Source organism: Glossina fuscipes, unplaced genomic scaffold (assembly GCF_014805625.2).
Source record: "Glossina fuscipes isolate IAEA_lab_2018 unplaced genomic scaffold, Yale_Gfus_2 2, whole genome shotgun sequence".
Lineage (NCBI taxonomy): Eukaryota > Metazoa > Arthropoda > Insecta > Diptera > Glossinidae > Glossina > Glossina fuscipes.
The window spans coordinates 16,510,675-16,523,155 of NW_023998416.1; the positions used below are offsets into that span (position 1 = coordinate 16,510,675).

Here is a 12,481-nt window from a genome sequence, read left to right on the forward strand (position 1 = left end):
TCCATTATGATAACATGGAGTGTCACGTTAACTGAAAAGTTCATAGAGCGTAAATATTAAAACACATTGATAAATTAAAAAACATTATTATACTCTTCAGTTAATTCTTTCATAATTACGCGCTAATTCACAATTTCTGTAACACATTCAAGCGCATTTACCCTTTTCCTCTTATCTGAAGAAAAAAAACGTTTCCATCAAAATTTTTTTTCTAATTTTCGGGATAGTTTAAATCAGAAGTCATTAGGCGGTACAACAACTCATCATACAAACAAACCATTTAATAAAAAGATCACCACTTCAAGCCAACACAATGTGTTAACGAACACGTTATTGTTTTTTTTCGCTGAATTAAACCTTTTCTGTGAAATTTTTACGCGCAAATTGTTGCAAAAGCTTACGTTATATTCTAATTTCGTGGTCAAATTTGACTATCACTGGTTCTTTTAAATATTGTATCGTAAAATTCCCTTTGCGATTTTACGCATTTATCCGACATTTTTTGAAATTAACTTCGGTCCAATGAATTGTGATCCTTAGGATAGCATAGATTTTATTTGCAGATTTTAGAAGATCTACCTACAAATTGTTTACATGAACCTATATTTGCAAATGCTTCTTCGGATCTTGTCCATTTGAATATTAAGATTCAACTTTCTTGACTCGACTGACTTTACCTTTCGCAAATATTCCGCTTATATACCCTTTCAAAAGCTACACGCCAGCGCCAACGGTACCTTTTTGTGTCGACCCTTTTTTCTACGATATGTTCAGGGAATTGTTATAAATCTTTTCAACAACCGGCTGCATCCGCCAAGGAAAGCCTCATGAATATGTATTTGATCCGACCATTTTTGGAATTTGAGTTTTTTTCTAACAATATAAGCAATATCTATTCTAGGGACAGATAGTGATAATATCCGACATATAATATAAATGCTTTGGTTAGCAGTTGCACTCATTGGAAATTTAGAAATCGGAAAAGTACGCCCCGGTAACATAATAGGTCGAGGAGAAATTCAATGTCGTTTTCTCCGCTAGCCGCCTTGGACAATAGTAACCTTACTAAACCGTACAATAGGGCTTGTAAAAGGTGTGCGAGTTCATAGGTAATTTAAAAAAAATACAGACTGTGACATTTGCTAACTTTGTTACTATTATAACTATGCAGATCCTGCCGTAATAAATAAATAAATAAGTAAATGAATCATTTTACTGAAAAGTGGTTACGTTTAAAAAATGGACCAAAATTTCCAATAAATTTGATATTTTAAAATACCACTTCAACCGCAGCGATACCGCTCCTCAGGCTCATGGAAAAATTCGCATTGTTTGTAGCGCAAATGCTTCATCAAAATTTCCTATTAGTCTTTCTCGTTACTTTTACACTTTCTGCTTATTTGTAGCTAGTTTTAGGTTAATATCTTTTAGAAGGCTTTATACGTCATACATTGCTTCCCTGTGGGAAGAACCCTCCATTTGCTTATCTGATTTGTGGCCGTTAGGCAAAAAATATAAGTGTCAAGCAGTAGTTCCATTGGCATGGACCATGAACGTACATTGAACAGCCGGCCGTCAGACTGGCGGACAGGAACATATCAATTGGGAGTCCAGCAAATATTTCTGGTTGTTACAAGACGAAGCAAAATCGTGGAAAATGTCAGTTGGGATTATTTCCTTTTCGCTTGCACAAAGCCCGGTCCCGTCTCACCGTTCATCAAAATTCGCATTTGTGTTCATGTATATACGATATACGTGGAATATAACTCTTTGCCAATTTTACTGCGTTTTATGCCTATTGTCCTAAAAATTTGATGATCACTTGGTCAGTTGATTTAATATTTCTATCTTGAACTACTTTCTTAACATAGTCTGATGGGACACAAGAGCTTGAATTTTCGAGCAGATAATCTGAATCGGCGCGTCTCTTCCATAATTTATATATAGTGTTTGCGCTATAATGCGAAGTCATCGATATGGTTTTCGATGTTTGAAAATAAAAAATATGTTTATTACCGCGCGGTATAGGAGAAATAATTCATCTGTGACCTTAACATTTTTTAGGGGGATAATATGTGACCAGGTTTGATTAGGTGCAAGTTCGCGGATGCGTAAGGGACTAAATAATCACGCAGAGTACGTTGCTCTACTTGCGGTATATTAAACATGTGTTTACCTTCCATTAGTCTGTTAATTATTTCTTGAAGAGATTTAAACGTACATATCCGTTCGACAGCTGTCGATGCAGGTTGCATCGGGTGTTGCATGCACACACAAACACACTTAATATACTCTCGCACCAGAAGCGATGGAGAGCATAATTATTAGCTTAAAATTGAATACCTTGGACCTATTGGCTAGATGAAGTGTTGGCGCCTCAACATAATGACCAAATTTTACTGTGTCAGGTTACTGTAACCACGTGCCAAAGCTTTGTACAGGAACGCTTTGTTAAAGTAGTGTCGCTGGCATTGTTCAAATGCGCCGCTAACAGCACACATATTGTTTGCGGGTTACAACTAAATTGCTTTACCCATAACCATAACTAACTCACAACGTTTCTAACCTACTAACGTTTTGTAAAGTATTCGTACCCTGCAGGCCAAAATTGTTATCTGTTTCATTTATTTTCTATTGCGTTAGTATTGCTTTATGAAACGCTCCAAACTTGAAGATATGCGTCAGTCGTTTACAAGAAAGCCGGGGAATTTCATAAAAGGTGACATTTGAAAACGTTTTGATATGCAGTCAGCTTCTACTGGTGACGGCGAAACACCGCGTCACATGTAAAGCTCTATAAAGCTATTTGAAGTTCTTTGAGATATTCGTGAAGAACGGTTAACAAAACACAATAGCAAATTGTAGGCATATTTCTCACGCAGTGCTACATTTACTGTGTATGTGAAGGATGTTTTCTTTGTTTTTAGACGAAGGAAAAAAATTGCACTTTGTCAGCCCCGCACGAAGGAAATCAGTTTTAGCACCGATATTAAATAAAATTAAAAGCGGCACTGATGGTAGTGGCAATACATCCGATACCGAAAGGAAATCGAATGGCACTGACAGTACGGGGCATATTAGCGTGCAGATAGAACCGGCTAAAAGGGTGAAGGTGAGTAGAGAGCTAAACAAAATATTAAATAAAAGCCAAGTACGATGTTACGGAATTTTTTTATTTTCTTTTCCATTTAATTTTCACGAATCTGTATACAGCGTCACAGCATACACGGCATGATGGAAGAGGAGAATATAATCAGGCCACATCAGGAAATTCGTCAATTGACGTTGGAGGAAAAGAAATTCCTTTTGGCTGTGGAACGCGGTGACATGGCAGGAACACGAAGGTAAGCTATTCGTTGACTAAAATAATTTGCGAATTATCCTTTTTCTCACGTACGCATGACGTAAAAGGATGTTGCAAAAAGCTCAGGACACTGACTATATAAATATCAACTGTGTGGATCCATTGGGTCGTACTGCTTTGCTCATGGCTATTGATAATGAAAATTTAGAAATGGTGGAATTATTAATCAATTATAACGTGGACACTAAGGACGCTTTACTGCACTCAATATCAGAAGAATTTGTGGAAGCCGTAGAAGTACTATTGGATCATGAAAATATAACATTTCAAAACGAGGGAAATCATGTAAATAATTGTGAAAATGGCAAAATGTAAAGGAATAACTGAAAGAGTTTCTTATTGTTTTTGAAGAGTTGGGAATCATCGTCCGAAGACACCTCTACATTTACGCCAGACGTAACCCCACTGATCTTAGCTGCCCATAGGGATAATTACGAAATTATAAAAATTCTACTAGACCGAGGTGCAGTATTACCAATGCCTCATGATGTTCGGTAGCTACATTATAAAATGATTTAATTTAATGAAATTTTAAAAATGTGTTCTTATAACCTTGATGTAAAATATAGTTGCGGGTGTGATGAATGTGTTCAGTCAAGACAAGAGGACTCTTTGCGTCATTCTCGTTCCCGTATTAATGCTTATCGGGCTTTGGCTAGTCCCAGCTTGATTGCCTTATCCTCAAAAGATCCCATTTTAACAGCATTTGAACTATCCTGGGAATTGCGGCGTTTAAGCTTTTTGGAACACGAATTTAAAGTGAATTATTTGAAAGTAAACTCTTTTAAAAGTATTTGTAACGTATCATTTCTTTATGCATGAACAGAATGAATATCAGGAATTGCGTAAACAATGTCAGGATTTTGCCACCGCTCTGCTAGATCATACGCGCACCTCTCATGAATTAGAAATTTTATTAAATCATGATCCTACCGGACCTGTGTACGAGCATGGTGAACGTATGCATTTGAATCGTTTAAAACTGGCCATTAAATTGCGTCAAAAGAAGGTAGAAAGTGAATTTTATCCTTTCTTTAAATGATACTTCATTGGTATTTTTTTTTTATAGTTTGTAGCCCATCCTAATGTCCAGCAGTTATTGGCGAGTATTTGGTATGAAGGTTTGCCAGGCTTTCGTCGTAAGAATATGGCCTTGCAAGCCGTGGATATAATACGCATAGGTCGCTCTAATTTTGTGTGTTTGGAAGGATCGGCTAAAAACCATTTTCCATTTACTTTCAGGAATAATGTTTCCCATCTTCTCTTTGGCTTACATATTGGCGCCGTATTCAAGCATAGGACAAACAATGCGTAAACCTTTTATAAAATTTATATGTCACAGTGCCTCTTATTTTACCTTTTTATGTAAGTCAACGTTTTTATGGATGTCCGCCAACATTGAATGAGAATTTGCTTTTTCAGTTTTATTAATGTTGGCTTCGCAACGAATAGAAACATTTATAGGCGGCTGGTTTTGGAGTGAAACAAAAGCTGTCATACATCATCAAGTGGAGGAATTGCCCACGAAAAGAGGAGCCAAACCAACGTTTATAGAATGGCTTATACTGGCTTGGGTTAGCGGTAAATTTTAGCTGATATCTTTTACAGATCTTTTAATGAAACTAAAAAAATGTTGTTCTTATTCTTCTTCATTTGCCCTCTCTCCCTCTCTCTCTCTCTCTCTCTCTCTCTCTCTCTCTCTAGGCTTAATTTGGAGTGAAGTGAAACAATTATGGGATGTTGGTTTGCAAGAATACCTTAACGATATGTGGAATGTGATTGATTTTGTTACAAATTCCTTGTATGTGGCTACAGTGGCTTTACGTGTAGTATCATTTTTTCAGGTAATTGTACGGTGTTTGATGATACGATATAATTAAAATTTACTCGAAAGATGGGCAATTTTTCTACAAAAACCGCAACACTAACTTTGGGTTATAGGTCTGCGATCTGTAGCAGTGAAGTTCTACGAATTGCGAAATGCGGTCAGCTGACGTGCGTCTTCTTGGTAGGATCGGTTTAAGGGGTTTGAAAGCCCACAATACTCACGAAAGCAAACCTCGGTCAAGTCAGTCGATTGCCAATTATTGCTCTCAAAGTTACGTTCGAGATGAAAGACTTCAAGATCTGAAATCCGCAATAAACATGTATCATGGGTCATAAATGGACTATAGGAATGTTCCGTCCGTTCCGGTTATAAAAAGTTTCGATAAGTGTGCGCATCTTTATTTGACGCATAATTGGTTCTCTCGTTTTCTCACTGCGTGAACACATATACACAGGTGATTCATGTTAGTATTAAGTGAGAAGTAATCGCTTAACCACGGCTATTGGTAAAGCCCATTTACGTCGCTGCATTTTGTGCGAATTCCAATAACGAAGAAGTACAGCAGAAGCGTTTCGAAATTGGTTGGAAGTATTTGGTGAAGATACAGTTTCTGGTAACACATGCAGAAGATAGTTCGAACAATTGCAAATAGGCGACTTCGCCTCGTTCTGGGCGATCATCTTTGAATGAAGACGACAAAATTGGAGACCATATTGAAGAAGAATTCTGTTTTAACAACATCGAAGATTGCGGAAAGGCGTTTTATTGTTCGCAAACTAGGATTCTAGGAACGGACAGAACTTTCCGATAGCCCTAATATAAAGCTGTCTTATATAAATAATGGTCCTCTCCTGAACTTTTACAGTTTTATTCAATATTGGAAAGTTTTTATTACAGATTTCACCTTTGGCAATACAAAACAGACTTGGATGTCAGAATGTTACTATGGTTTTGTATTATAGTATTCGTTACACCGTAACTTCTTGATTAGATCATTGGAATACATAAAACCAGTAGGAAAGCTACGCTAACATTTAGTAACCGAGACAGTTTTTTGATCTACTATGTCAATGAGTTCGGTGAAATCATTATTTAAGCTATTTTTTTTGGTTTTCTATTTATAAAAAGAAAAATTCAAAAATTGGATCCAATTTATCAAAAAATATTTAAAATGTTTTGATGACAAGAAGCGAGCCTTGCAAAACAACATGTTTAAATAGATTTAGAATTTATATAGTTTAGTGAATATTTAATGTGACGCGCACTGAGCGGAGAGGGTATTGACATCTCCGAATCAATTCGGTGTTTATGTTTCGCCTGAGTGGTCAAGTAGATAAGATAAGGGATCTTAACTAACAACTCCAAAGTCGTGGATTCAAACACCAGATGTGATGTAGTTTTCAATAAAGCCGATAGCCTTGGATGCTGGTGCTTTAAGACTTTAGTCATTAGAATGTATTTCTCTGACTAAATTAAGTAACTCACGAACAGTTCATATGCAAAAATATTCGTATTTTTAATCTAATTAAAATCGAGAAAGTGGGCATAGGACCTGACCTATTCTTTATTTATATACTGTTTCTTTGACCATTTTTAATTACAAAAGATTCCTTCATTTATATCAGATAACAAAGCGAGACGAACTTTTTTCGTCTGCTGCTTAGACAGCGCAAGTGAAAGATATTCACTTCTTCAAATCAGTCTAAAGAAAGTAATCTTAAATTAGTTGCACAGATTACCAAACACCGATTGATTTCGAATAACTTCCTGAAACGATTTAAGCTCGTCCGTCCATCTTGCCTTCTTGTGTTTGACATACAAGCCGCAATTTTTGAGATATTTTTGATGAAATTTGACACACTGGCGTCTTGTGGGCCTAGGATGACTTATGGCTTATTATGAAAAATTGTTACATGGATGTAGATACATTGTAGAGGGGTATATGCTATTTAATGGTAAGCCACGGCCCACTACAGCGCTTTTACTTGTTTCTGATTAAATTTTGCAAATCTTTCACAATTTTTCTCTCTCTTTCGTTTTTAGGTTCAAAAAGAAATGATAACTAATCCGAATGCAACCGATCTACCGCGTGAGCGTTGGGACACTTGGGATCCAATGCTCATATCGGAAGGTCTATTTAGTGCGGCCAACATTTTCAGTAGCCTCAAATTGGTTTATATATTTTCCGTAAATCCACATTTGGGGCCACTGCAAGTGTCGCTCTCGCGCATGGTCATGGATATAATGAAGTTCTTCTTTTTATATGTGTTAGTGCTTTTCGCTTTCGGCAGCGGCTTAAATCAATTGCTATGGTTCGTTAAGAGAAAATTAAATGTCTATGGAGGAAAGAAAAAGGTGTTCATTTTATTTTTACATTATCTTAAGGTATTACGCGGATTTAGAAAAGAAACGTTGTCCAGAAGTTTCCCCCACCAATGTTTTAATTAATTTAAATGGTACCACTGATCCAAATGCTTGCATTGTATGGCGACGATTTTCCAAGTTAGTACTAAACGCATAAAAACCGCGTATTCATTATATTTAAAAAAAAAAAATTGTAGTCTTTTCGAGACAACACAAACTTTGTTTTGGGCCGTATTTGGTCTTATCGATCTGGATAGTTTCGAGTTGGACGGCATCAAGATATTTACCCGTTTCTGGGGTATGCTAATGTTTGGCACCTACTCCGTTATAAATATTGTTGTCCTACTAAATTTACTAATCGCTATGATGAATCATTCCTATCAACTGATATCGGTGAGTTTGTTTCCCCTCTACTTTCAAAATGAAATGCAAATATTTTTTTATCTAATTCACTCTAAGGAACGGGCTGATATTGAATGGAAATTTGCTCGCTCTAAATTATGGATTAGTTATTTTGAAGAAGGTGGGACTTGTCCTCCACCTTTCAATATTATACCCACACCGAAATCGATATGGTACGCTTTTAAATGGGCTCGACGTGTATTCTGTAGCGGTTCGTCGGCAGCTAGGCGCGAACATTTGAAGACAATTAGAGTAAATACACAAATTTGAAACTGGAAACCGATCTAAAGTTTTTTAATTAACGCTAAGGATATAATTTTTTGTATTCTTTCACGTCTAGCGTAAAGCACAGCAAGCAAATGATCGTGATTTCAAATACCAACAAATTATGAGAAATTTGGTCAGACGCTATGTGACTGTGGAGCAACGTAAAGCTGAATCGCAAGGTGTCACTGAAGACGATGTCAATGAAATTAAACAAGACATATCAGCATTCCGTTGTGAATTGGTGGAAATACTAAAAAATAGTGGAATGGATACTAATGTATCCGCGGGGCAGGCAGGAGGTAAATATTGTTATTAATACTGTCACTCTTACTACTGCTACTGTTACTTAAACTGACAACGGGTTTTTCTCTTGGTGGTCTAAGAGGAGCATCTGACGAAGGTTCTCTATTCTTAAGAAAGGAGGACAGTTGGGTGTGTGGTGTATGACAACGTTTTCGGCTCTCTGAGAAGTGCTAAGAAGCGAGAGAATAGCTCACATCCATTTCCTATTTTTGTACCCCAACGGGGATCGTCCTACTCTTTGAGGGGCATCATTTATCGCTTATCAAATTAACTTATTCGCCATTTCGCTGAAGGATAAAGTTCTAGATAGCAGGTGCTCACTTGAAACCACTCTGACATCTATTAGTACTATTCTTACTATGATTATTATTATAATTAATATTACAACTGGTACTGCTAGTACAACTACCAGCTCCACCACAACAGCTATTAGTACTATCACTCTTATTACTACTGTCACTAATAGCAGTCTACTACCTGCTATTGCTACTATTATGACTTCTATTATTTTTATTATTATTCAGTTTTTCAACAAAAACGTTAAGTATTATTTTTTAAACTGTTACAGAATTTCAGAAACATATCGTAATGCTGTTCTATTTAACTGCGGACTTCATTAAGTTTTCTAAAATTTGACGACGAAGATTGTTTAAATTATTGCTTTGGGTGTACCAAAAACAAGACCAATTTGAGAATCGTCATGATAAGCCTGTAAACTTTGCATTACTTCTAAAACCTTTCCCCTACCTAAGCCCCACTAAAATTTCCGTACAAATTATCCGTTGGCGTGGATAACCTTAAAGATACCCGCTATAAGAGAAAAAATAACTCAGAAATTGATGCTAGAGAAACCATTTCCTAGAGCTACTTAAATTTAAGGAAAGTTCGTAATAGTGCTCTTTTACATGCATAATTAAATATATTGCTTGCAATTTATTCTATTTGGCCTGACTTGCTCGGCATCGCGAGTTTATCGTCACTTCGTCCTACGTTCGTCAAACACTCGTCGTGCTTCCGAGCACTTCCTAAATAAATGAAAATAAGATAAGTCGATAGCATGACTTTAATTTACCCCATTCTATTCGAAGGTTTCGGCTGACAATTTCCCATTTTAAAGCCTAGGCTAAATTCGGTTCATTTTTAGGTTATGTCAAACAAACTGAGCTTTTTTCAACATATTCTAGAATTGTGGCCTTTGTACAGTTTTTCAGGAAATCCGGGCATGATAATTAAGATAAGCCAATTTACTTCGACTGCGAGAGACGCAGGAGTTAAGTCGTAGACAATCTATAAATTTCACTTAACGCGCACTTTTACTCAAAGGCGTGATAGCCAGAAGTTTGTTTTGAGTAGAGATTTCCGAATATACGTAATGGAATCAAAATTCGCTTTGAGGATAAGATAGCTGTCTCGCTTATTTATTTTTTCCTTTTTAAAATTGTATTTTAATGTTATTTAGGAGGTGGCGGTGGTAAAAAGAATCGCCAGAAAGAAAGGCGCTTAATGAAGGGTTTCAATATAGCACCTCCGGGTTCTACTGGCTCTTTAGCACCCGTTGCGGAATTTTCCACATCATTGGATAATTTCGAGCAACAGCACGAAATTTTAACATCTACTCTATCAACCCTATTCACCCCGACATTTATGCACAAAAAACCCAGCTATTGTGCTAGTGATAGTTGCAACAGCATGGAGTCACCTTCCGCTCTACCGCCTGCAACATTAATGCCTCCAATGAATACGGTACAGACTATTAATAAATACAACAAGTCGGCATTGAAACCATACAATAAACGTATAGCGGGTCATAAGAAAAAATGGGGCACATTGATAGAAGCAGCCAAAGTTGGGAACGTAACAAAAATGTTAGGACGTTCAAAATCCGAAGATTCTGTTTGTAATTCTTCACAAAACTCATCACCTGTCCATGGACAAGTACGAGTAACGTATTCACAAAATTGCGGACAAAATTATTACAACAGTGGTAGTGGTGGCGAAGCGAATCTCTCTAATTCATCTTACAATAAAGACTATTTAAGTACAAAGCAAACTGGCAGTCATCTAAGCCACGCATTACATGGTATTGGCGGCGGTGGAGGAACACATTTTTTTCACGCTACTACTGGTTAGAAAAATGCTTTTTAAAAATTGCTTTTGTTTTCCTGCATCACATTTCTTTCTTTGCTTACAGGTCTTACCGCTATTGCTGCATTGAAAAAGAAACGTAAAAAGTTTTCTTCAAGTAAAAACATTTGTCCGGTTAACGAATCCATATCGACTGCGAATGGAGTGGATCTTTTAAGCGATAAGGTTTCGTATACTTCTAGCTGATGATGTTTGTATTCTTCTCGGTTTTATTATTATTTTCACTGTCAAATAAGTTCAGTTATTACCTACAAGCAAAAAAAACAAGACACGGCATATTCCGCACTGCATTGGTATATTCATTGTAGCCTACATCAATCGTTGTACACGGTATATTAAGTTTGTGCGGATGCACGTAGCATCCAGGACAGCTTGAAATAAAAACAAGTTTTGTTGTATAGAAAATGATTTGGGATCAATTTAACCTTGTCTGTCTGTCCATCGTATGTTTGCGCATGTATCCTTAGGGGTCGCATGTTTTCAGATGTTTTGATGATATTTGACTATCCAAGATGGATTGAATCGGAGCACTTTTTCGTCCCCTTCCCAAAATTACCATATGAAAAACAAGTAGAATATTCGAAAATTCTTGACAAAAATGGCTGACTAATAGTATTTCGGAATATTAAATTAATCTGAAAAAATGTGACTCGGATGGGGCAACTTTCTGAACCAATTCCCACATAACCTTTCCAGGCGAAAACTGAGCCTTACTATGATCAAGAGATCTGACTTTCAATTTTTTATGGTGAAACTTGGTCCATAATAATAATTTGGTACAAAAATTGACTGGAACAAATTTGAAGTGCAGGGATTTTTTAGACCATATACCATACAAATTTTCTGAAAAGTAGTAAGCACTTTGGAAAAAGGTTTTGTTTGAATTTGAACATTTTATGATAAAAATTGGTCCATGGTCCGTGGTTTGATGTTAAAATTAATCGTAGGAAATTTAAACCACCTAGATCTCTATTTAGATCCCTTTATACGCGGAGGTTTTCAGCAAAAGTAAGCTCTCATAAGGCAAAAAAATGTAATTTGAGGCTTTACTTTGACGAAAACAGTTGTAAAATAACGGAATCCTTGACAAATAAATCAAGTCTGCTAAATGTAAATTACGTCTATCTGTTATCTAACGTTTTTTATACTTTTCTGTAATTGTCACCAATTCGAACTTTTCATTTATTGTTCTTCCTATTGAAGGCTTTAAAGCGAGTCTCTAGTTATCCAGCATCGACAAATGATGCCAATGCTCAAAATAAAGATCCAGCTATTGGGGCCAAGCCACGACGTCACGAACAAACACAAAGCCAACATGATTCGGTGGAAACGTCTGCAGAATTTACACTGTCCAGTGAAATACAGCATTTGGACCCGTCCAATACATCGGTCAATTCACGTGAACCACTGATAAGTAATAGTTGCGCCTCCAACGGTGTTATGAGCTAAATAATGCGAACATAAAAAAAGCAAACAAACAGAAAGGAATATTTTATGCGTATAAACACACACACATGTACACACCTACATATCACACTCAGTAAATAAATGAAAAAATAAGAGGTTTTTCAATTAATCCGCCAAGAATATTCAGAAACAATGCTGCCATTTTGGACCACTGCCTTATATCCTAAAAATCTGACAACAAAATAATGATGAGAAGTGAAGAAGCATATGAAAAAAAAGAAAAAAAGTAGAAAATAATTTAAACAATTAATCATATTTATTATCATGCATAGAATAACGAACTAAATGAAACAATCGATGCACTTGCCGTGCATTCCACCCAGCAAAGCGCAAAAAAGCAT

General features: G+C 36.4%; 1 protein-coding gene across 1 annotated transcript in view; it reads left to right on the top strand.

The window, feature by feature from the left end:
* LOC119634094 (transient receptor potential-gamma protein) overlaps window positions 1–12,481 on the top strand; it is a 28,667-nt gene extending 16,186 nt beyond the window's left edge. Inside the window, exons 3-20 of the mRNA XM_038028033.1 lie at window positions 2,928–3,112; window positions 3,214–3,344; window positions 3,412–3,649; window positions 3,716–3,858; window positions 3,934–4,123; window positions 4,191–4,373; window positions 4,434–4,545; window positions 4,607–4,729; window positions 4,787–4,945; window positions 5,069–5,208; window positions 7,236–7,504; window positions 7,578–7,694; window positions 7,754–7,949; window positions 8,016–8,210; window positions 8,299–8,524; window positions 9,988–10,653; window positions 10,720–10,838; window positions 11,877–12,481. Of these exons, the coding sequence (XP_037883961.1) occupies window positions 3,232–3,344; window positions 3,412–3,649; window positions 3,716–3,858; window positions 3,934–4,123; window positions 4,191–4,373; window positions 4,434–4,545; window positions 4,607–4,729; window positions 4,787–4,945; window positions 5,069–5,208; window positions 7,236–7,504; window positions 7,578–7,694; window positions 7,754–7,949; window positions 8,016–8,210; window positions 8,299–8,524; window positions 9,988–10,653; window positions 10,720–10,838; window positions 11,877–12,122 (3,435 nt within the window). The 5' untranslated portion in view covers window positions 2,928–3,112; window positions 3,214–3,231 and the 3' untranslated portion in view covers window positions 12,123–12,481. The remainder of the gene's footprint in view (window positions 1–2,927; window positions 3,113–3,213; window positions 3,345–3,411; window positions 3,650–3,715; window positions 3,859–3,933; window positions 4,124–4,190; window positions 4,374–4,433; window positions 4,546–4,606; window positions 4,730–4,786; window positions 4,946–5,068; window positions 5,209–7,235; window positions 7,505–7,577; window positions 7,695–7,753; window positions 7,950–8,015; window positions 8,211–8,298; window positions 8,525–9,987; window positions 10,654–10,719; window positions 10,839–11,876) is intronic.